This window comes from Anneissia japonica, unplaced genomic scaffold (assembly GCF_011630105.1).
Source record: "Anneissia japonica isolate Jap-2015-1 unplaced genomic scaffold, ASM1163010v1 scaffold3709_len703521_cov189, whole genome shotgun sequence".
Lineage (NCBI taxonomy): Eukaryota > Metazoa > Echinodermata > Crinoidea > Comatulida > Comatulidae > Anneissia > Anneissia japonica.
The window spans coordinates 521,549-548,270 of NW_022694779.1; the positions used below are offsets into that span (position 1 = coordinate 521,549).

Consider the following 26,722-nt stretch of genomic DNA (forward strand, 5'->3'; position numbering starts at 1 on the left):
TATAACAAATAATATGAGACACGACCCATTGTCTATATTAGAACACTTCTCATTAGGTAACAAAGTCGTAATTTTTCATTTTTGTCAAAAAGTGTCTATAGTGGTGAATTATGGTTTAGGTTTTTTTTAATAAAAGTTTCAAAAATTTCTATGTATGTGGAAAATGTAGTTGATTACCAAAGGTTACAATTTTTATTTTGAAGACAGCATGGTCTAGGAAGTGTACATTTTTTTATGGGGCAAGTTTCCAAGGCGGGTTTTCTAGGGGCGAGTTGACTGCCAAAGAGTGTTGCCAAAGTGCGAGCCAGCGTGTTATTTGATCACAAGTGCGAGACATCACAAGTGTGAGCCAGCGAGCCATGACGTCCGTCTCGACAATAGATACGAGACGTTACTCGAGTTGTGCGAGGTATCGGCTGAGATTTGTGGAGTACAATTCAAAAAACAACTATAGGTCTGATAATGAATTATTGTGATGTTAAATAAACAATGTTAGCTATCAAGGAGCGACTGTTGGTTATCAAATAGTTTGTTGAAAGATAGAGGAAAATGAAAAATTTAAATATTTCTAAATCATATTTTTGCAGTAACACATTCGCTGCTAGCAACATGTATACTTGTCCCACAGGGTTTTCCTGAGGGCTATAGGGATGACTATACTCGTCAAAACCAGGGTAACATTGTAACGTTTATTACTGTACTTCATTGTTATACTGTACATTGAAGAACCACAAACTTAACAGCTAATAGTTTGGGGAAGATACACCTAGAGATAACATACAAATAACATGTATCTTTGTTGTGTTGTTTTGTTGTACAAAAGATTTCACAAGTGTTGGTGCCCACCTAACATATACCAACCCATTCAAAAAGCGGACGAAAAAAATTGCACTTGGCAAAAGTAATAGAAAATACTCTCATTGCCAGTGTCGCGTTTACTTGTCCCCTAACATTTTCCCACCAATTTATTTGACACACCATTTTTTAAATAATATTATTTTGCTTGATTACAAAACAATTGGTTTCAGATGAAGTGTCAATTACGGTTAAATTTAACTCTGCTTGATAATTTTGTATGTTAATTTTCGATTTTATAGTTTATTTAAAGGACCCACACTGGTCTTAATGACTTTCTGAGGAGAGTTACATATGCCATTATATACAGCCAATCATTGCCTGTGGTAATGTGCTAATAATAAGCAAAATTTGTTGATTGCCAAAGGACTCTCCACAACAATAATCTATACCAATGTGACGCCTATACTCAATTTAATTCATTTTCTATTTGAACTTTTTTTAGAGCAAACACAACAAGTTTATTGTTGAGTATCATGTTACATCTATGGTTCAGAATAATTAAATAAATGAACAAGAATCACTTGAATTAATATTCTCAGACACTTCTCTGGATATATCACTTAGCTCAGGTGACTTTAGCCTCTGGCAAGAATACTTGAAACAGTGGCAAATAAGACAACTGTTAAATGAAAATTATTTCATGGTATATTTTATATAAAAATATTTCAAAATATAATTTAAATTTCATATGTTTCAGTTTTCATTATTTTCTAATGAAAAACTAATAATATTGAGTGACAAAATCGAAAATGAATCTCCACAATTTAAGCTATACTACTGTAAATGATTGAATAGTTAGTGCCACTGTCTGTTATGTTATTTTCTGAGGTCTAATAGCACATATTCGAGAGAGGCATTTAATAAAGAATAGCCCTTTTACAAATATTGGAGTAGTGATTATTTGAATAGTTTCATCTGGTTTATTATAGCTATAGAGCTGAGTCTCAATGAAAGGTTGCATTCAGAACATCCATTGTGATTGATTTATATTCCATTAAAAACAGTTCTGGAGTAGTGATGTTTTGCATTTTGTTTGTACCATATGTTTATACATGTCCAAGTAATTATTATCTGACTTGTTAAAATGTTTGTATTATCAGTGAGTTAATAATTGAATGTGTGTGCTGATGATAGGAAATATTATTGTGTATGGGTAAGCATTGTTGCATTTGTTGCGACTCTTATCCAGATTAGGAGTTATTGGAGTAGTGATTATTTGAAGTTTCATCTGGTTTATTATAGCTATAGAGCTGAGTCTCGCTGAAAGGTTGCATTCTGTTTACATCCATTGTGTTTATAATCTATTAAAAATAGGCTCCCAGCGGGAGCGTGTGTCTACTGCCAAATTTAATAGAAACGGGGATGTCGAAAATGATTAATGAAATAATAGTATTATTAATAATAGTTTTTGTTGCAGTTCTCCAAAACCACCGAGAGGGTAGAAAAAACAACAGGAAAACCCACAAGCAAAACAGTCTCGAACTGAGTTCAACTGTAGACCTGTTTAACCACTTCTACTCAATTTAATTTTAACTTCCAACATTCGGAACTGTGCCCCTGATAGATAATGACGAATTGGTTAGCAATGCATCTGAGGGCAGTAGACACACAAACAGTTTTGGAGTAGTGATGTTTTGCATTTTGCTCTATCTTGTTAAAGTACTGTAGTACCATAATGTTTATACATAAACCAAGTAATTATTATCTGACTTGTTAAAATGTTCATATTATCAGTGAGTTAATAATTTAATGTGTGTGCTGATAATAGGAAATATTATTGTGTATCTGTAAGCATTGTTGCAGTTGTTGCGATCTTTATTCAAAATATATATATTATATATTATTATTCAAAATAGGATAGGCATTCTTATTTAACAGAGGTGCTTAGTGAACAAATATCAAGTTCAGTTTCGTATTTTTTTCTGTGAAGCACTCATTGCAAAGACGTGCTTATTCGATCAGTTAATCATGCCAGTATATTTAAGTCTTCGTAAGAAGACCAACACAAAATTTCAAGGAATATACAAAAGTACTGATGCAAGAACACAAATATTTGTTCAGGAATCAAAGGGCTATAAGAATTATCAGCATAACTAACAGTAAGCTGATGATCAGATAAACATAATGATTATCTGTACTAATTCAGTACCTGTCTTTCTTAATCATTGTAATTAATAAACAATCAGATTTCTTTATTATAACTGACTGTTTATTATGTTGAGATATTCATAATAAACATTCAGATAACAATTTTAAAAAGTGGGTACTTACTAGGGGTGTTTAAGTATTGAGGCATGAATTTCTGCTTTTTTGGACAATAAAAATAGTGGTATGTTGGGGCATATTAATAAACAAAAGTTAGTACTTGTATCATATTTGAACTTAGTTTATTTGTAACTGAAATGAGTGCCTAGTTTTCCCTGGCACAATGCCATTCTTTCCTGCCTCCGGCATATGGTACCAGGTTCTTGAAGCTGGTAATTCTCCACTGTTTTTGCTTTTGTATTGTTGGAAGTTTTTAGAAAATTTTTTACAATTTTTTTTATTCAGTATTTGACACAGAGTCTCCTTACAAGGCACAGCCTTAGCATCGAGGAGCCTCTGAAAAATAACAAGTTTCTTTATTTTTCTTTTTTAATGCTTTAAAGTAACGTTTACGGTATTATGCCTATCTAATCACAAATAAAATATTACTGTACATGACAAATACATTAACTACCACAGATCGTAATAAAATTATTGAATTGGCATTTATTAAGCCAGGTAAATTTAGCCGAGAAAATTAATATTACTATGTTGACGTTGCAGTAATTAACATTATGAAAAGAACCAAATAAATACGTCTTTGAGTAAGTGTGCATTGCTTTTTTCCTGGTTTTAAACTGTAAAATATGCTGCCAGAAATCAATAATGTATTTTATGATACAGGTATTATAAGACTATGGAAATGTAGTTAACATATTGACTGAATTTTAATAGGTAGTATATTATCAATAAAGGTATCTATTTTAATAATAATATATTCTATTATTATATTGATATTGATACTATAATATGTAATTATTGTTATATATTATATATTATTCTTATATTTAAATTTTTATAGTATGAGATATATTTTTTATTATGTATTTACATTATTTTATTGTATTTTACATTGTTTTATTATAAATTCTTGTATAAAATACTGTTTTATATTGATTTTAGCATCATTGGACCACAGGAGCATTCCCCTTTATATAGCTGAAAACTTCACTTAGCTCCAACTTATAGTAATATTAATTTGCTGAAATTGTAATTTATTAACGGTTACAGTATCCTGAAATGACTATTTTAAGAATGAAAGTAATAGATTGATGAATGATATGTGTTTTTTTAATCAACATCATCAGTGAAATTTCTGTAATATTTTGAGTTATTTTCCCAACAGCTTTCTTATTCTTTGTGTTAACTTCAACTGGAACAACTACAAGAAGTTGATTACAGTATCTTTCTAAAGTACTTCTATCCATTCTTAGTGACATATACAAGGTAAGCCAATTTAAAATGATATGACTAAAACATATATTATTTTGAATGTAATATCTACTGTTGTACAATAGTTTTCACTTGGTGGTTTCCCTGAGCTCAACTTAAGCATTGCGAAAAAGTAATGATGAGCATCCTGCTTCGAATAAAAGGGATACACTACCATGACAATTACTCATGCTTATAATAATAGTAGAGCTTTATTAGAACATTTTGAGTGCAGTCAAACACAACTTCAACAACTGATGATATCTGCCTGTCAGTCAGAAGAAAGCTCTAATAAAAGGTAACTAAACAAGTGGTTTAATAAGAGTTGTCTTTTTATATTGAAACCACATGAAATTATTTGATCAATGCAATACAGCCATGGTAAGCTCACAGAAGATGGTCAGTTGAAGGCTTAGGTTAGACACTCTTTTAAAATTTATATACAATCAAATATTTTATGGTATAGAACTGCCAGAGTATTTATTGGACCACTGAGTAAAGAAATCAGTAGAAACATTGGTAGAAACTACCTTTTACATTTTCCTACAGACATACTGTAGGAACTTAGCCTACTAAACATGAAGACTATATCTATTTCTAGGCATAGAAATTTGGTATTTGTACCTGGACCTAGGATTTGAACATATGTACAATACTACCAGCAACTATAAATTCCATGTAACCTACTTAAACAAATACTTGTTGTCATGTTTAATTTGGTTTGAAGAAATTAATTTGTTTTGTTACGACCAGCAACACTGCTTACAGTATTTGTTTAGAGAATTTTTTTTTCATGTTTTTTAGTGGTAGGTTTTACACAGAAAAAGAACAGAATAAAACTTTAGGTGAGACTTTTTCATACCTTGTTTTGCAAGCTTATTTTTTCAAAGATCGTCAGACTTATTTAGCAAATATTTTTGCCAGAAACATTCAGACGGAAGAGAAAACACAAATAAAATTAATGGGATGGTTAAGTGCTTAAAATTTTTATAATTAGGAAGAAATCTTATTTTTTGGAGATTTTAAGGCAGTGTCAGGTGTAATAAAACTAAAGAAAATTTTTTTCCCCCTAAAATTTCCTTTTTTTTTTTTGTGGTTGCGGGTGCGCTAATCGACCGAAAATAAAATTTTATATTTATTCAAAATCATCATTATTGGCGGGCAGCGGGTTTGCTATACACAGTACAAAAAAATGTATTTGCTTAAGAACCGCTGAATGTTGTTTATAACTAACCATGTTGCAGCCATGTCTTTTTTTCCAGTTTCTGTGTCTGCTGATAAGTAATTAATAGATGACAAATAAATTAATGAATATATGAATATGCATGATTAACCTCCAAAGGGATTTGAGAATCATAGTACTGTATTAGGGAAGAAGGAGAAATGCATGTTAACTTCATACTGAAATTAAAGTACAGTAAACATGACATCTTGAAATTTAATCATTTGTAGTAATAAAGTTCATACAGCTGAATGTAGAAACACTACTGCCACTGAGTAAGAAAGAGAGTATGGCTCATAAAAGCCAGTAATTAAATGACGATGTTTAATGAGCCGCTAACTAATACTGTATTCTCTAAGAATGCTGTAAACAAGAACCAGAATCAATAAATTTTGGTCCATTGAGATGAGATGCATAATTCTGCTGAAATTATGGTTCTTCCTCTTATTAATTTAAGTTGTTCTCAAGTCTGAGGTTCAAAAGAATATGTAAATTATTACACCATTAAAAGATGATTGAAATTGCAGATCAGTATTGTGATCTTAATATAAATAACACATTTGGTAACCTGTATAGCAGAAGTTATTGATCCCCAACACCCAAGTATCAATACTTACAATCCCGTAGATTATTATTACCAAGATTTTCAATTTAATATGAATAGCACATTTGGTACATTAGCCTGTATGGCATCGGTTCTTGATCTTTCAACTAAAGTACCAATGTTTTATGGATTCTTAATGAAAATTTGATCGCATTAGGACTTGATAGATCAGTGAAAAATGTGGGTCGTAGTATACCGCAACTTTGATATTTTAGCATTCTTCTTTGTTAATATTATAATAAATAATAGTACTTCTGTCGTAAATTGAACTGTTATCTTAATGATAGTAAATTGCCTTTCAATATAGAATTTTACATTAATTTGCATAAATACAGTTAATATATTTATCTATGAAAACAATCTATTATGTTACCAAGGCAACATAATATGTTATATATCTATGGCAATATCCTGTGCTATCACCATGAAAACAATGAATTGAATTATATATCATCATAAAAAATTTTATATTGAAATAGTTATTCTAAGTTATACGAAATAAATTCATTCTAGATTCAGTAAATTATTTGTGAATTTTCTTTTCTTTAGTTAATCCAGTAAGTACTGGATTAACTAAAGAAAAAAAAATTCACAAATTATTTTTCAATTGTTCTTGTAATTGTATATTTAAAGATTTACCAGTTTACATTGTATGCAATCAAAGAATACAACTCATGAACATTTATAACATAACTAATAGGGTAATTGAGATATGGACTTTACTATAGCCATTTATATTTTTTCCTTGGTAATTCATCTTTCTCATAAAATTCACATCAATATTAAATACACTCATGCATAATTTAAAGATTGTGCTTTTAAATTTTTATCACAATTTGCTAAAGATGATCTAAGTCCTTGTATGTAAAATATATATGAGTATGAATATTGTTATGATGAGTGTAGCAATAAAAGAAATTATTACTTTAGCATTTAATTATATTTCTTAATAACCCATCATTTAATGCAATAAATGCTTCTGAAATAAAAGAAAAAACAATCCTAAATAAATTTGTCTAATTTATTTGTACTATCATTATCCTCATAAATAATATTTATAGTAAACAGTAGAAAAGAAACATTGATTGGAATATACTACCAATATATATATATATATATATATAGTATGCTATAAATTTATCTTACATAGTTTACTGAATATTTTCATTATCATCATCATATTTTTATTCCCTCTTTAAAGATATATTTCAAATTTTATTATATTACTGAACTACTTAGTACAATTAGTGCTTACTGAAATTGTCAATGTGTCTAAACTTAATTAAAGACAATCAATAAATAAATAAATTTAAATATTGTGATATGATTTGACATGTGCATTAGCATATCTAGAGGTAATTAACACGAAGTCTAAGGAGTTTGATGAGTGAATGATAGAAAAAGGATGAGAGGGCTACTGTAGCTGGGGTAAATAGGTCCACTATTTTATAAAGAAGTTATTAATACTTATATAGAATTGACTAAGCCAGAAGAGATGGATGTTTATTCACAAATTGTGTGGAATAATAAATTTGTTAAAATAAATGGTAAAACAATTTTTGATAAATACCCTTTTAAAAATGGTATTAGACTTGTCAGCGATCTGTATGATATACATGGTAACATAAAACGTTTTCAAGCATTTTCTATATCAAATAAGTATTATCTGAGGGTGATGAGTATCATAAATGCTATTCCTAGAAATTGGAAAGAAATTCTGAAACAAGGTTTCGATAGAGATTTGTGTTGGAAAAGAACACTGTTCATACATGCTGACCAAATAGATATACAAAATGCACATATACAAAATTCATTTATAGACTATTTGTTAATCGAAAGGTAGAACCTACAAGAACAAGAAATCATTTTAATACAGAATTTTGTATAGATGATGACTTGTGGCCAAGTATTTACGCTTTGTCCTTCTAGTGCACACGAGTAGTTAGATTACATATTCCAATATAAAATCTTAACAAATTGTTTAATGACTAATTATAAGTTATTTAAAATGAATATTATTGAGTCGAATCTTTGTTCCTATTGCAAAATGGAAATTGAAACTATTAAACATTTATTATGGGAATGTAATCTTATAAATTATATGTGGGATACTTTTAAATTCTGGTGGGAAGCTTTAACAGGAACAAATATTACTTTTAATTTTAAAACCATCATACTGGGACATAATGTTAAAAATCCAGATATACTACTGAATCTATGCATTTTAATTATTAAATCATTAATTTTTGCCTGTAGAAAAAGTCTGTACTCATTAAATTTTGGTTTATTCCTTAGAACTTTCCAATTTCATTTTATTATGGAAAAACAGTGCATTAGAAACAGAGAGTCAGCTCAAATGAAATTCAGAACAAAATGGAAGTTTTTGCAGGAGATATTTGTACTGTTATAAAAATCATATTTGTTCTGACTTCTTTATCAATGCTAATTGACTGGAGACTGTCACACTAATTTAGAGCCTATTAATAGTATTATCATTATTATTATTATTATTATTATCGTTACTATTATTATTATGATTCTTATTAACTCTTCTGTAAGAAAAAAGATTTTACGATATATTGGTGATTATTATGTTATGTTATTGTTTTATTGCTGACTTTTTTTTTGTTGTAACTGTTGTATGTTTTTTTTGTTAAAATTATTCGAAATTAAAAAAAATACTCAAAAATAAAAAAATAAAAAATAGGTGATATTTCAGTCCTACCACACATATTTTACATAGTGCAATTTTTTTTTGTCGTATTGCAAGACTGCACGTGGATGTGAGGATACTTATACATTTCTTAAAATTTATTTTTTTAAATAAATTTATTTATAAACACGACCTAACCTTCGAACACAAATTCACCATATATTTTTTTTAAAAGGGGAAAAAATCCAATAAAATCACTCGTAGGGGTGTTCCTCAACAAATTGCCAAGATAGAGGCCCCAAAAAAAATTTAACTTTCTTGCTCAGCAAATTCCGCTGTAGGGAACCAGGCTTTTCCTAGGGGTTTGTACTCCTTTCCTTATATAAATCATTAGTGCGAGTTTGTGGAAGGTTTATAACATCATTATCATACTTCCTTTTGGTCATTGTATTGCAAAGCACTCTGTTATCCAGTCTCTCCATGTTCCTTAATGAATCCTCCCACTCAATCCCAGAGCTCACACAGTTCTAGTTAATCCCACTCTCTGTTGGTATGTTCTACATACTTGCAAGTTATTAATTGATAGATTTCGCCAGGTATGGAATAACTGCACAATTTTTACAATTGAATACTATCAACAATACAATTCTTAAGACCACAGTATGTGTACAATTCACTCTCTTTTATATAATTTCTATTCACATTTGCTTACTACTTACTAAGCACTTTTTAAGTGTATATAAAGGTGTTTACTATTGTAATGTTTAATAATAATGATAATGCATGTAATGTTGGTTTATTCGGTGCCAAACTTGACTCAAGTTTTGTAGTCTTGTAGAGAAAGCGCCATGCATGATGACTTTAGGCTTGACTCAAGCTTAAATTAATCACAGGCGTTTTCTCCATAGTCTACTGTACAATATGTTATTTGCCTTCAATTTCTACCAGCATTACAGGAACACATCTAAGAAAATTTGAGTTAACTGTCGTAACAGAAATAGTAATTCCTTCAGGATTAGAGAGTTTATATTACTTTGTTAGGTAATCACCAAGCTTCTACGTACAAAGTGCTTTGGCAACTTGTACTGTGTATAGTATTCCCCAGGTAGAAATCAATATCATGTACGTTGATATTTTACAACATTAATCCTCTGTTCTAATTGTTAGAATGTCTGTATCAATGAAATTATGCTTAGTTTATTTGATGCAGGATAAGGAGAATTGTTAGTTTCTTGTGGAGAAAGTACTTTGGTAGAAGATTTGGCTCTCCTGGCATTTTGACTCAAAATTGGAAACAATCATAGGGAGTAATACTTCCATTAAGATGAACAGTTCAATTAAAAATTCAATACAAGGCTGATTTTCATAATAATAAGGAAAATACTTATGATCTTTTGTTAAGTCAATGTTACGCCACAGTATAATTGCAAGAAGGCAACAGATGAACAGCTACTGAAGTCTGATGATAGTGGACTAGGAGAACGCAAATCTCAGAGAGCATATGTGATGTTATTCAGGTATTACTATTAAGATAATTAAAAATATGGCTATGTTTATAGCTGGTAAAATAATTTCCAGAATGTCAAGTGAGGGCGCACTATAATCTTAACCCAAAGCAGGAATATTCAGGTCATATAGACTTTTAATATGGATTTATAATGCGCACATTGAAAAAAACCTGCTCATGGCGACAAGTCAAATGCTTTGTTGTGCTATGGAGTTTGACAGTAGCGATTATTTTGTGATGTGATACTGATAGTGGTGGTAATAAAGATGATAAGCAAAATGGATTTAGTTGGTTGAAGTAATTCAAAGATATTGTACAATTTTTTTCCAAAAATCTTTTTTTAATGTGTCACTGTTACCAGACAGTTTTTAACTTAAAAATTGATTGGATGATGTGCAAACGGAGGGTATGTGATGGATTGTAGTACATTAATGACCGGTTTCTATTTCCTGCTTAAAAGCATTTTCAAAGACTCGTGTCATCACTTCCATGATTTGAGTACATAAATGAGTGATTTTTAGCCTGCCATTTATTTCCAATATTACCGTGTCAATGAAGAATGAAGAGAACGTAAGAACCTAAATTCTTAATAGGAGGATTTTAATTTTGCATTACCGGTACTTGAAATTAAAATGGCATTTGCCTCTCAGTGCTTTTGTGCCACCATCCTTTACAATGCAACGTTATTGTTATATGACTCTCCACTATCTATCCATATCAAAGCATGCATTAGTTTATCATCATGCTAATAAATATAACACAGTGTCACAGCTGTTGAGAGTGTACATATGCATTAGTTTTTACAGTTGGAATGTGTATTTTCTGTGGTGTAACACCACGCTACGTAAAATAAGTTTTGTACTGCATGTGTTACTACTATTCTGAATAATGCATTATTAGCGCTGCAGTGTGCATTAGTGCTACATTATGCTACACATTCATTCACTTATAATTTTATTTATTCTCATATTGCATAATTTACAGCATTATACACAAATGTACTAATGCTACTGACTTTACATCATGTTTAAGTGCAAAAGCGTACGTAGTATGCGTTAGCACTTTAATAGGTGTTTATATTTTAGTGATTATGAGTAATGGTTGAATAATTAGTACTATTAATGGTCATGCATTATCGCACGTAAAGTTGCTTTAATATCCAGATAATTACCAGAACTGACAGCCAGTGAATCGCATGAATCAATCATTTCCATAACAAACCCCACAATTATTTTATTCTACAGATTTGCTCAAATTTTTGCTCAAATATACAAGATATAAATTATATAATAGAAGTAGATATACATTTAAAAAAAAAGTCAATTTGCATAGACGCTTTACGAGCCATTAGCAATGTAAAAGAACAGCTGTTTGTTGACTAAATTCATAGATTTGTTTGAAGCATAAATTAGCAGGCGTGTACACTTTCTTTACTACAAGTACTAGTGGTGAACACATTTTTCTTTTCTATGAAAATATTTGTACAGTACCATATTTTATTTATAAATGGAGAGGTTATGTAGCCATTTTGAATCAAAACAGCTAATTAAGGTAGGAAAAATGTTACGAATAGTATAGGCCTACTAATCTCGATCCAGATGGTTGCACTATTGTTGTCGTGTATATAATGGTTTTCAGTGTTAAGAATATGTTTGTAAATATTTATTCGCAATTAGAATCTAAGATTGATTATCTGAGGATGTAAAGTAGAACTGAAAGTATTTACGGTTTCATCATGTACAGTACGTGACTCACTACCGCTAATAAACCAGCAAAAAAAAACCCCACATTTTCTTATTACAAGTCTAAAATTTATTGATTGTTTGGGAATCAATATTAGTCAGTTATCAATTTATATTCTTTATTGTTTATTATGTAAAAAACAAAATTTATCTTCATGATTCTGAAAAAGATATTTAACAAAAATAATAACAATATAAAAACAAAATATACATAATTTAAATGCTTATATATTGACATAATTTTATAGTAATTAAGGGGAACACATAATTAATGTAGGGGCTTCTATGAAATTGAATAGAAAATAAATATTTTTTTTTACTCTAAGGATTTACCATACTGTGTCCATCCTCTCTATCATACCATGGAGAAAATAAAATTTTTAATTTTCTTCATGATCATACTGTATTCCTGGGCCCTGAAGCTTTCCACACACACATAGTTGGACCATGGAGGTATACCTCCATGGTTGGACTGTGCTTTCCTTAACCTTGGTAGTTGTGGAACATTTTACAAATTGCTATAGTAGCCACCCCTTGTATTGCTATAGGGTAGGCCTGAAAAACTGAGTTTAAGTAGTACTATGAGCTTAAACTATTCAAATAATCCCAGAATCTTAACATAACTAGATGCATAAACAACAAAGTTTGTCAATTTAACACTTTTATGAGCTGAGTATTTGTTTACATGAGACTATGTTTATGGTCTGAATACACAGAGTTATCTTTTGCAATCCAACATAAATTCTAGACGGTTGATACTGTAGTTCATACACTAATAAAGCAGCATCATCAACATAAACCATAAATTTCACATTATGTGCAAGAGTGATAGACAGGGCCAGCTACTGACCCTTGGCAGACGCCAGACAAATTGATGATGGCCCTCTAACCGGGACATACTGAGTATGCACAATCAGATTGCTTGACACGTACAACAGTAAGCTTTATAGACTTTTTGTAATCCACAAGCCTAGCTTTAATTAATTCAACAGAAGATGGTTGTTGGCAGTATCAAAAGCTGAAGAAAAATTTTGTAAAAAAAAATAAAATGAATTACGAGTTGATTGAAAAATTGAAAGTTAGAATTCAAACACTGTTAAAATCCAAAGGCCTGGAGAATTGAATCGGATAACAAGAATTTTAGATTTGATTGCATAGGATTTTATTAAATAAATAAAGAGGGGGGTGGTAGGTGTGGTGTGGGATGGTTGGCTCTGAAAAGTTCAGAAGAACAAATGTTTGTTTCTGATTTTCACTCTTAAGCTGTGGTCTGCTCTTGTCTTGATGCATATGCAATTGTTCAATGCACCTTATGAATAAATTCATTGATTCCTGGCATTGTCAACTGTAGGCCTACATTTTCCTCTGGTGTTTTGCACATAATGATGCACTGTAGTTTAGAAGTTCCTGTAATTATGCTAATTAATCCGCGGAAATTACAAAATCCCCTTCACAGTGCATATATAAAACAGTATTCATTGCTCATAAGAGTTGTGTACGCAGCAGAGTCCCAGTGTGCAAGTTAACTAATCTAGCTGGAGACCACCTCCTGACATCAGTTAAAAAGCTTTAATTATAATTTTAGTGAGCATAGCAGCTGTGTTACACAAAAACAGCAGCTTCCAAGCTTTGAAGCTTATACAGCAAAAGTGAAGTCATTGATCTTTCCAACATTTAAATTTTATCATTTGGGTATTTATAAATTATTTTAATATTACTGTAGTTTTAGTAGCAGTAGTAGTAACGATATCGTCAATTGTGTGTGTTGATATACTGGAATGAATCATAATGAATAGTTGGGAAAAGTCATGATGGAATGTACAGAATTTTTTAACCCTGGGATTAGAAGCCAAGCTTGGCTACTAAGCTACAGATCCACTCCATTCAGGATTTGAACCCAGGACCCTGGGATTGGAAGGCAAGCATCTTAACCACCAAGTTACAGCTCCACTCCATCAACATTGTAGGATTTAAACCCAAGACCCTGGGAATGGAAGGTAAGCATTTTAACTGTGTCTAAACCTTCAAATTCCTGCTCATTCCACAACTGTAATATATCCAATAATAAAACCCATATTTCGATGAGATTTCATTCACTCCATATGTTATATAGAACAATAATAAAAATAATTTTATGTCCTCAGAAACAAAAACATTAAGCTAAAATATTTTAATACAATTATAAATGGCGGCAGTAGACAACGGTTTTCCGTACTAAACATTCAACATTTTTAAAAATTTAAATTTTACCCTTCAATGTAATCTGCTATGAGGCAGAGAATAATAATATTGTATTTATGTTCATGCAAATATTATTGAATATAAACATGGTTGTTATAATAAACTAGGTTTTCTTTACAATGGGTTTATTTGTATTAGTGTATTTACATTTCTATTTTAGTAATGTTTCAACACTCTTATAATTTTGTGAAAAGGTTTTACTTTACATGAAATCTGGAATGCAACCAAATTGGAATTGAACCAATCTGAGGAAGTTCAAGCTGTTTAACTAAGAAAAATTGATGTCATATTTGGCATTTTGTAACAGGTAGCAAAATTCACAGTCACCGTTGAGTAATGTTGATTGAAGCAGAGATTTCTGAGAATTTGAAAGTCAGAGAATAAAGTTCAGGGAGGATTTTAAATTTATAAAAACATGAAATGTTTATAAATATACTGTCTCTGTCTCTGCCTTTCCGGTAGCTTCATGTTGTCATCATTTTAGATTATGAATACTTTCCCTTGATGCAAATAATTTATCCTATACCTCTTAAATAATGCTGTTTTGCTTGTTGACATCAGTGTTTTTGCTATTGTCAATGGTGATTTGTCTTCTTATTGAGTCTATTCACAAGTTCATACTTTGTGGAGATGCTGATTTAGTCCTAAAAACTTGAGATTATGATCATGATTGTATAGTGGTGAAAGGATTGGTAGGAACAGGGCTGCTATATGAACGCTCCTTTCTTGACCACATAATATTAGTGATAGTGTGATGATGTTCATAATTACTTAGGTTTACAGTTTAATTTTACAATCATGGATATTCTGTATCTTAGAATCTCTAACCATATTTCTAGCGGTTTATTGTTTCACATTAACCAGTTATCTCATTATCATTACATGGTATCAAATATTTGAGTATATTTCACCATAGTTTGCAGTTCCATAAGTAAAACTGATGAATGTGTTCATTTGACACATTTAGCACGTTCCAGGTGTCTTAATGTTTCGCATAAAGTAGGTGTTGAACTGTCATTATACAGTATTAAATATTCAATTGCATTGAAAGATCATTTTCAGCTCCATAAAAAACTGATGAACAGTTTATTTAGAGAATAATGATGAGAATGAGATGAGAATAGAAAGTCAGATAATGAGAACAATGTGATGATGAGGGGACGTTTGTTCACATTTGTGCAAAACTTAATACACTATCTCTTAGAGCAAAGCATTTGTTTCGTAACCGCTTTAAAGAAAGATTATACTTTTGCACTTAAGTTGACAGATTATGATTCGGAGGATCGCAATTTATTGTAGATGACAAGTAATCAACAGTATCAGATTCTGTTGGGATAGTCAAGAGCTGCTTTTAATTTCACTCTGTGTGTAAATTAGAATGGTTGGTGAACTATTCATCTTTAATTATCCTTGTTGAACAAAGTGAAAAATTAATGAAGAATCATCAAACAAGATATTTTAGTGCCCAGAGGACTTATATAATATTATTTTAATTTCATCTTCATCTGAATACTTTAGATGATATTTCATACTAAGACTTTCGCTTAGAAATCGGAGTTGTTTTTAGTCATTAAAGAAATTGGGTGCTTATACTTTATAGGATTTATACCCAGGATTTTGCATATATAACGCTTTGGCACAATGAGAACGGTTTGGTTTCCCAACCTCGAGGTCAGGCTTTCAATCCTTCACTGTGCATTATGCTTGTGTCCTTGAGCAAGGCACTTTATCTACATTGCTTCTCTCCACTCAGGAGTATAAAATGGGTACTCTGGTAGTGGTGGTGGGGTTGTCTGCTCCTGCGCAGAAAAGAAAGATGCTATATAAATATTGAAGTATATCTTTTAATACTACAGCCAACATCTACTCAGAGGATACCCCTATTAAAGGAACACTTTTTTTGGTCCCAAAGGTATCCCTTTAATAGTTGTTCTACTTTATACACATGAAAATATTGAAGAAATTCATCTGTATTCAATCAATTAAAAAAAAAACCAAATCATTCCAAATATGAAAATTCATTAAATAGTTAGTTATCAAAATGAAATCACAACATTTGCCATATTGTCTCTGTTCGTGGAATTATGTTAATAGCTGCGCAACTCGTAATATCATCATCAATTCATATTTATTGTTATTCATAATTATTAATATACTTCTCATAACATGGTTTTTGTTGAAAGGATCGTTAGACAAGCTGATTACGTTGATACCAATCAACTTTGCTCATGAAACTGGCAGATTATCTGCTGTAATTTATAGTGCTTGTGTTGTTGATCATTATATAGTAGTGTACCCCAGGGCAAACATATAATTTTCCTTTGCCAAGGCAATTTCAATACCAGATTTAATATAATCCAAAACCATCTAAATTCCCATTGATTTTTGTCTATTCTCAAATTTAACGAGAAATTTTCATAAAAAGCATTTCCTTGTTTTTCTTTTGATAAAACCTTGAAAAATTTAATATACTCTACTGATAATCTTTTGTGCTTTTATAAATATTTATCAAAATAAATTTAATAAAGAAAATGTAAGGTGATTTTAAATCTGTTTATCTGGTTGGACCAGTCGCTTTTTCTCTTCAGAGTTAGTTAGCTTTATATGTTGCAATATTCATGTGCTATGCCACTGGCAAGAGAATTGTTATTTTACAGTGTTAAATGGATAGTACAGTGCATTTGATTTCCTCCATATAAAACAACTTGTATCTATAAGTCAACCTTTACACAGCAGTTGAAGAACACATCAAAGAAAGCAGTACAGATTTGCCTTTGACTGGGTCACAGGGCAAAAGTTAAAGTTTGTTTTCTCCTTTTAATTGAAAGAGTTCTGCCAAAACAAATTTTGAAATATTTATAAATAAATGCGAGTGCATGATGTAAAAAGTTGGTAGAGGGTGCCCTTAGGAGCTCACGCATCCTATTTCATACTTGTAAAAAGTGCCATGTTACGATGTAAACGGTCTAATAATAAGATTTACATAATTGCTTAGTATGTGATTGTGAGGAAAAAATTAAGATTTCTTATTGGGTTATTTTTTTCTCTGTTGTTGGATAAAAATATATTTAAAAAATATTTTTTGTTAACTTTTTTTTTTTGACTGTGGGTTTGCAAAAAGAATTATTTTCATTTTTTAAATGGCATTATTTGTTGGACAATAAATTTTCTTGATACAAGATTTAAAAAAAAATGTTGGCATAAGGAATACATAGTATAAGTTGCTATATGTATTATATCTTTTGCAGCCTTCTTACCTGTTTAAATATAGCTCCATGGTTAATTCCACCTTATAAGGCTATAGTAATGCTCCATCTGAATGCTTAGGGAGCTACTGTAATTGAAGTAGTAGATATAAAAGACATATGAATGATGAGATTCGTTTCAGTTTGTACTCTTTAGTTCCTGATGCATGTAATGTAGTGTGGATATATAAACAAATACCATTAACATTTTGCTGTGCGGGATATAGTAAAGAGAGACGAAGGTTAGCTGAAGTATTGGAAAGATATTAACCGACCAGAATGGTGGATAGAAGAATTGTGATCGACAGATAAGGTACGAAGGCTATGTCATAAAGCTAAGTGTGTTAACTTGAGTGGCTCAGATATTACATAGTTGTAATATTAGACCATGTTGGCTGGGGGTAATGTGAGGTGGCTTTGATGGTTTAGGGGGTTGACATTCAGTTTACTTATTTACTTGAGTCTCAGGAAATTATCAGTTCTTCTGGGAATGGAGGCCGAGAATAAAATGCTTATAGGCCCCTCATGATTAAGAATTTAATAAACAGCGGTGAGAGGGTGCAAACTGCTCCTGGGGTGTGCATCATCCTCTATTTATGCCTTCTCCTTAGATACATCAGTGAGGATGACAAAGATATTACTTTGGTGGTATTGTCTAACTATAATGAAAGACTGGTAAATCTCTTATTTAACCACCCATGAAGGCTTGAACTGGAAGCATTTTTGTAGTAGTAGGAGTGCCGAATATTGGCATGTGTAAACTCTGGCATTAGGCCAGTTGGCATGTAGAGTACCATAAAATAGCAGCATGCAAATAGACCAAGTGACTCTTTTTTTCAGTATTAAAGTAGGGTGGCTGCAAGAATATGAGCCACTATTGCTGTATAACACCCGTTATCAGCCTTGTATACTAGTCTAGAGTTGTTCCTGGCCCACAGCTCACAGGATCGCTCCTCCTTCCCTATGGATGTAACACCAAGTGAATATAGGTTGCTTCCTTGCTGATAAGAGCAAAACACACTCAGTACAAATTTACAAACCGAAACACATTTCCTAAAGTTTAAAAAATATATTTGTTTTGTATAGTAGCACAATTTCTCTAAATTTTGGTGAGATATTAGATTAAAAAATTCTGTTAGAGAAGAAAGTATTGTTTTGTTTGATGTGATTGTAAGTGTGAGCTTTATCCTAAGTCACATACAGTAGTAGAATATTATTATATGTTGTGCTATTTTATTAAGATCATAGCGCACTGGAATGATACTTCAATAAACATCATTAAGATGAAAATTTATAATTTAGCATTTCAGAATGTAGTTCAAATAGTAAATAATAGAAAAAAAAAACACTCTATAGGATAATAAGAATTTATCATCATTATTTGCAAAAATGAAAAAGTAACGATAAAAAAGCCTAATAGCTTATGATATATAGATTATATGTCATTTATGATATTGTCTTGAGTATTGTACAGTCGCTTGCTCAAAATAACATTTAAAAAAAAATAATGAGTTGCTTGCTCAAATATGCTAGGAAAAATATAAAATGACGATCAAATGTTGACTAACTTTCTATGGGTGATGAGGATGATATATGTCATTTTGAGTGATCAATATCTGTATTATTATCATCATCTGAATCATAATTATCATGTGCATCATTATTATTATCATCCTAATAATGATCTCTATTGTTATCACCACCTACATTTAAGTATTCTCATCATTTGTTTTCTATGGTTTTGCCAAAAACATCCAGCCGGAGGAGAAAATAAAAAAAATTAAGTAGAAATATACATATCTTATTTTTAGAGATTTTAAGGCAACGGCGGGCTTAATGAAAATAAAGAAAATCTTTTTTTTCCTCTGAAATTCCTTTTTTTTTTTTTTAGCAGCGGGTACGCTAATTGGCGAAAAATTAAAATTTTATATTCGAAATCATATTGGCAGGCGAAGGGCTTGCTAAACAAGGTATAGAAAAATTCTCACCTAAAGCCTCTCATACTTAGCATGGGTTTCTGTCAATCACCAATCATTCTTGTGTTGTAATGTTATGATAACTGTGTTGGTGTTATCATGGTGAAAGTAAAGTAATGAATACGGTAATTAAATCTTGCTGAGTTCCAGCTTACCAGACCAGCTGGTGCAATTGGACTAAGCGTTATGTCTCTTACAATAGTATTTTACAACTTCGAACAATCATATAATAGTCTTCAACCTGCTAAGGATATGTTTTTTTTTTAAGATTTGAAATTCACGATAGTTTTTAGCCCTTGAAGTTCAAGTTCAAAAAAGAACATTTATTTCTCAAAAATAATAATGTAAATATAATAAATAACCAGCCAAGTTTGAGGGGCGAAAACCCATAACTTTTCCATTTTTCATCTGAAAGTAGGCTTGATGTTGACATCGAAGGATGAAAAGATTTCAAGTCACGTAAAGAGAAGATCAAGACTAACAAATTAGAAAAATAAACAAAAAGATAAAGAAAATAAAATTATTACAACAGCCCATGAGAAAGAATTAATAACCATTGGTGGATTCAAGGAAGCCCAGTCCCCTCCCCCTAAAACTTTTAAAATTGAAAAAATAATGGAGAAAAAATGACAAATATATTCAAGTGTAAGTCTGTGAATTTCATTTTCTGCCATCTAGAGGTGCCATAGACATAAAATTCTGTGCCTCAACCTGAACCATGGTGGGACTCAGGTAGGTCTAGATCCTCAATCTGTAAAAGTCCCTCTCTGCACTCCCCCTCTTTACCACTGACAGCAGTTTTGAATTCAAATTCAATTCAAATTCAAATTTATTTCGGGTTAAAATTACAATCAAAATTACAATTAAAAGACAATAAAAACAGAAACAAAAACAAAGTGCTGCCAACCCAGGATAACCAAAAGTACACAAAACTGCCACTATCATGTGGCTCTCCAAGGCAGCACTCAACCAACAGAAAACAACACAAAAGATATAATAGATATCATTTAGAAAAATATAATATTAAAAGATTGTAATAAAAAAAGTTGGATGTTCACTTGCAACGTGTGTCCCTCACTACTCTGATCTTGATAGAATATCGATGACTATTTAGATGGGTGGAAGATTAATACAATTGATAATGACTGAGTTGTCATATCAATCTTCCACCTCTCAATAGATGTTCTTCCTTTGTACCATATTCATCACTACTGAGATGGTTGGAAAATTGATACTAATGAGCTGTCATTTGTATCAATCTTCGGCCAATCTGAAAAGATGATGGTATTCAATTCAATACAATAATACTTTAATATCCAACAGGAGATTTATTTGGCCATGGCATAACAACAAATATAAAACAGAGTATGATGAATAAAATGAATATATAAATAGATATAAAAATATAAAATAGTAAAAAGGTTAAAACATGAAAAACATAAAAGCCTATAAAGAATAAAAATTTGTTTAAAAAAAACGATTATTATTCTTATAATTTAAATTTTTTTATTTCATTATTTTTTATTAGCATCATTTATTATTATCATTATTATTATTATTATTATTATTATTATTATTATTATTATTATTATTATTTTATCTTTGTTACCATAATTATTTCCATTTTTATTTTAAACTTATCTATTAATGGTTTTCAGTTGGAATAAAGAATTTTCTGTAACGCTCTGTATTAGGCTTTCTCTTAAAGAGTAATCTGGAACTTTATATTGGGCTAGCTCGAAAACTGTGAAACAAAAGATTAAGTGTTGATATTTGATTGATATAAATGATAATTCGTAATCAGCATTTTGTGTACTACCATTGCGTAAAGCATTTTAATTGACTGCTGATAACTGTAGGCCTTGTCGTTGATAATTAGAATACTCCACAAATACGACTTACTTTGTTTAATGTTAGATTTGTCTTCTGCATTACCCAAAAGGCATGCTGTTGATAATTGGAATGCTGCGTATTTAACCAGTAGGCTTTCTTTAATGTTAAATCAGACCTTTTGCGTTTGTAGGTCATGTCATTGATAATTGGAACACTGCGTAACCTCCATAGAGTAACCAGTAGGCATTGTTTAATGTTAAATTGAACCTCTGCCTAAACCAGTAGGGCATGAATTTGATAATTGGATCACTTCCTGTACTAATTAACTCTCCTGTCACTGGGATGATCTCATTAACCCCAATGGAAAAGTTAAATCTGGCTCCAATGTTATCTGAGCTTACTGTGCAAGCATTGATTCATGGTACTATCCATTACTCATATTGTTTTAATATTCACAAAAAGTGTCCTACTTAATTTTAAGTTGTCGACATCAATTGTAACTCAAATTCTAGCAAAACAACAAAAAAAATTTGATGTTTGTGTCCACATAATTTGATTTTATGTATTTATATGGTGAGTGAAACTTAAATCCTAAATATTTTTTTCATAAGCTGATTCCATAATTAATTCTGAACCCAGTATTCTTCCCTCAGTGGCTATAAGAATGTAAACAATCTGAATTCCTAATTATGTTATTTGGGTATTCTCCGCCCTCTTCAACAATCTCCAGTCCAACACACCTCCACTGGCTACATATTTGACAAATGTCTTTGATTACATCATGGAGGTATAAAAATAGATACATCAACCATTTTATCTCTCTTAAATTGTTAATCCCTGTGCCCTCACCCATCATCTTTGATTTGCAAATAAAAGTATTCTCACTATCTGAACATACAAAATGAGAAAATGGTCAGTGGACCTTTGCTTCCTTGGGTTCTAGAACAGAGGTGGGCATAAAATCAGTCGGAGGACCAAACTGAATATTTGATTTAACATCGAGGGCTGCATACAAACTCAGATGTTTCCAGTGTGCTTCCAAATTCATGCACTTCTCTTATACTACTTTATGCTCAGTATGAATATTACTTTTTACAGATGATCGGTGTTTTCTAGTCAAAGATATTTACAAGCCGCACACATGGTTTTTAATTCATTTTTTGCGGGCCGCAAAAAATCACTGTCGGGCCACACTTTGCCAACCTGTTCTGGATTCATTTTTTCCACTCCACATACTTGTTGTTTTATGCAATATTAGGGCAGTAGTAGGCAATCCCACCAGGTTCCTGTTTATACTGTTGGGATAGAGAAGCAATGCAGACAAAATGCTGGAGTCAATTTGATTCAGTGATGTTTTGAAAGACGTAAATTGTTTATTACTATTTGAGGTGGTCAAATAACCACTTTAATAGCCTTAATAATGCTGGTTATATCACAAATAATCTTATTAGAATTGGAATTAAACCTAAGTCGATAGCATTGATTTTGACTTACTGCATGAAACTGTTTTCTTAAAATTAACCCCATTATTTTTCCCAATTCTATCTTATTAGAACATACCCTGAAATGCCAATGCTCATGAATTTCAATTGCCAATGAAAATACTAATCATGATTTACAAGCTCACATCATCATGGGGCTTCGTATCTCATTCCTAGGGTCAGAGTGCAATATTGTTGAAAACATCCTCCAGTGAGCCTCGTTAATGGATGGATTTGGACATATTCTCTATACCTTGGTTTTGACAAGTCTTTATATATAAAATACAATTAATGCAGTGCTCAATCTTTCTTAAAGGCAAATAAAAAAAATTACTAGTTGTTCTCTCGCGCATTAATTTTCTCTGCCACACCCAGTTTTTTAATTTGTTTAATTTCATTTATTTTACGAAATGTATGGCAATCTGGCTAACTCACATCAGTAAAATTCCTCTCTAGATCGTTGGTGGTTGGGGATACATATGGTATGAATCATGTTTAGTGCTTCTTTTATTTGCTTTCAATGTGTCTACTTGGTATAAGTGGGAAAGTAGTAGCTGTTTCCCATCGACCATCTTGGATTTGCCATTTTGGAATTTTAAAAAAAGTTGCCTTGTTCTCTTTTTTTTCCAAAATATTAGGATGAGATACTACTTTTTTTTTTCCATGGCCTAAAAGAAATGTCTGTGTATTTTCAAGGGAAGGAGAACAACAGAGGAGGCAACAAATAACACAACACTTAAATATACCATCATAATTATCTAAAGCACAACATATTTAAAATGTATATATTTATTTTTTTGTGGTTTTTGCATATTGATGCATAGATGTTTATTTTTAATTTTTTTTTTTTTTGCATTTTATAGAATTATCTTTGCTTAAATCCATTTATGTTTCAATGTAAAATAATGTTAAACATTCATTAATATTTTTTCTTTAAAGTGTTTGACATTTTAAAATATTGTTTCTATTTTGATTGTCAGTTTCAAAACAAGCAATTTCCAAGATGACAAATCAGTATTAAAAGTATAATTTTTATTGTACACACACATATATAACTTTTATCTTTCTTGATTTATTGATCGTTTTTTTTATGTGTATATTATTGTGAACAGTGATATACAGACAAATAGTTAATCATACGACTTCGTCTCTCATTTTTCCTGTTGTAAATCTTAAAATATTGTTTCTATGGTAATTCTCTGAAAGAGATACATGACTAGAGGGGTTGTTTTAAACAGTGGTTGCTATGGTTCCTGATTAAATGTAGTTTAAGAAAAGGCTCTTAAGTTGTTAAATTGATCGTGCATTCTATTTCTTAACAAAATTTAGGATTGGTTAGCATGTAATTCAAAATCCATTCAAACATTATAATTCTTCGTCCTTTTGTTGTTGCAATGACAGATACATTACATTTTGTTTCTATTATAGATTTCATATCAGTGAGATGAAGACCACATCAAAGTTTGCAATCTTGTTGGCATTCTGTTGGCTCGGGGGTCTGCTCTACCTTGGAGGCAGTTTCTACCAACCGGATGATTCGGAACAAACAGCGAAGGAATTAAAGAGAGTTTTGAGGGAGTTACATAGCTTAAAACAGCAAAATGATCGTCTTCAGAATGGCGCCATTGAATTGGGGTGAGATAACTTTGATGATAAAAAAAAAATTTAATTGGATTTCTTTTATATATTAAAGTAATAGATTGCTCGTGGCAAACCCTCCTGAATTTGATACAGACCAAATGTGCAACCTTCTACACTTATAAAATTAAACATATTTAAAATGTATCTTGGATTAATGCATGATTTCAGATCCATAATGATTAAAAATGGTCTTTTGACAACAATATTACAATTAGCATTAATTTACAATTAAAATTCAATAATTGTAGGTGTGTGGCACAATGGAAGGTTTCAGGATTTCAGTCAAAAAGTCTTAAGTTCGAGACTCACACTGCTCATGTTGCTTGCATCTTCGGCTAATCAGTATTAATGAATACTTTTTCGAAAGGGAATGATTTGGAACGAAATTTAGAAGTGACAATGCTGATTATAGCATAAGTAGAAATACTTCCTGGGGAGCAAAGATAGTTGCATACTATGTATGATTGATTCTGTTTCCAAAGCGCTTCGTACTGTAGCTATATAAGAAAATGCACTATATTAAAAAGAACTAAAAAGAAAAATACATTTAAAGTACATTGAACATACAAAATATGCATCGAAAATATCTGTGTACTATATACACATTACACATTCTGCTTAGCTGGGTAGATGGTCACCATCACTGACTAGGTGAGATTTTTTTTATTCCTTGTTTTGTATGCTTATTTGTTTAAAGAGCATCGGAGGAGGGCGGAATAAAATAAAAATAAAAGTTTGTTTTCTTATTTAGCAAATAGTTTTACCAAAAATATCCAGGCGGAGGAGAAAATAAAAATTAAATTTTATTGGTGAATGTGAAATTGGATGGTTAAATGCTTCAAATTTATATAATTAGGAAGAAATATACATATCTTTGGAGATTTCAAGGCAGTGGAGGGCGTAAAGGAAATGAAGAAAAACTTTAATTTTTTTCTGAAATTTCCACGTTTTTTTTGGTGGAGGGTGTACTAATTGGCCAAAAATATATTTTATTTTTATTCAAAATCATCATTATTTGCAGTCGGTTCGCTAAACAAGTTAAAAAAAAGTCTTGCCAATGGTACATTTGTGCAAATAATAATAATAATAGCATGGACTGTCAAATACAATTTCGCTTTTTATTGAGGACGCAACACTAATCACACTCACAATCCCTTCAGGGCTATGTTTTTAAGAACATTTTACAAACCATAAGTTTGGTTGCTATGGTAACAACACAAGGGTTAAATGTGAACATTGTCGTAGGTTAAGCAATTATGTAAGGATTATTTAGTTACAGGTGACATATTGTAGCCTTAAATTTCCTGTTGAGGTGTTGGATGCGAAATATTTGTTGTTAAATGTATTGCAAGTCTCTGACTGCATTACATTTTGCATAGGCCTATGCAGTGCTTATTAAAGGCAGTTAATTTCCAATTAAGCTTTTAATAATTCTTAACCGTTCTGAATCAACAGAACAAGTGGCTGTCATTGGCTACCACAGTAGTTGACAAGCTTCAACAGTGCAAAACAAAAGAAGGACCCTAAAGGGAAAAAATATGTTAGCTGACCTTATATTTCACTTTCACGTTCCTTGTTTTTGTTTTCTATTTTAGTATTAGCTAACCGTCTAATTACTTACTTATCTTGTCTTTTACTTTCATTCTATGCTTCCTTAACTTTCCGTGATTCCTATTTACCTACCTTTACTTTCTTTAGTCTCCCTTTTCCTTTCAATTACCTTTTCTTTCCTTTCCCCTTTCTTTCTAATGCCTCCTTATGCATTGCTTTTTTAGCTTAAATTACCTTTGTAATATTTCCTTACCTTTCTTCTTTTTCTTTGTTTCCTATGTAACCTTGATTTTTCTTGTATTTACTTTATTTCTTTTCTTTCCTTTTCATTTCTTATGCTTTTTCATACATATCTCATTTTATTTTATCTTATCGTTTCTTTCATATCCTGATTCTTTCTTTCTTGTCCTTTTCTTTGTTTTTACCATTTCTTAGGTTGCTTTGAATAACCTTTCTTTTTCTTTCTTATAATTTGTTATTTTCATTCCTTTTTCTTTCTTATATTTACTTTTCTTTTTTTTCATTTTCTTTCTTTTGGTTTTAATTCTTTCTTTTCTTTTCTTTCATTCTTTCTTTCTTTCTATTTTTTCTCACACCTTTTGTAGGTGTTCTTGAATATCCTTTTCTTTATTATGTTTCAATCTTTCCTTTA

General features: G+C 31.0%; 1 protein-coding gene across 3 annotated transcripts in view; it reads left to right on the forward strand.

The window, feature by feature from the left end:
• The window catches only part of LOC117101303 (alpha-(1,6)-fucosyltransferase-like), a 57,098-nt gene that overhangs the window by 10,146 nt on the left and 20,230 nt on the right, over positions 1–26,722 (forward strand). The window contains exons 2-3 of one of the 3 annotated variants that reach the window (XM_033241265.1): positions 4,289–4,389; positions 24,307–24,513. In XM_033241265.1, the coding sequence (XP_033097156.1) occupies positions 24,323–24,513 (191 nt within the window). In that variant the 5' untranslated portion in view covers positions 4,289–4,389; positions 24,307–24,322. Of the gene's footprint in view, positions 1–4,288; positions 4,390–17,762; positions 17,902–24,306; positions 24,514–26,722 lie in introns of those variants that run through there. The other 2 variants (XM_033241267.1, XM_033241266.1) reach the window with 2 other exon arrangements.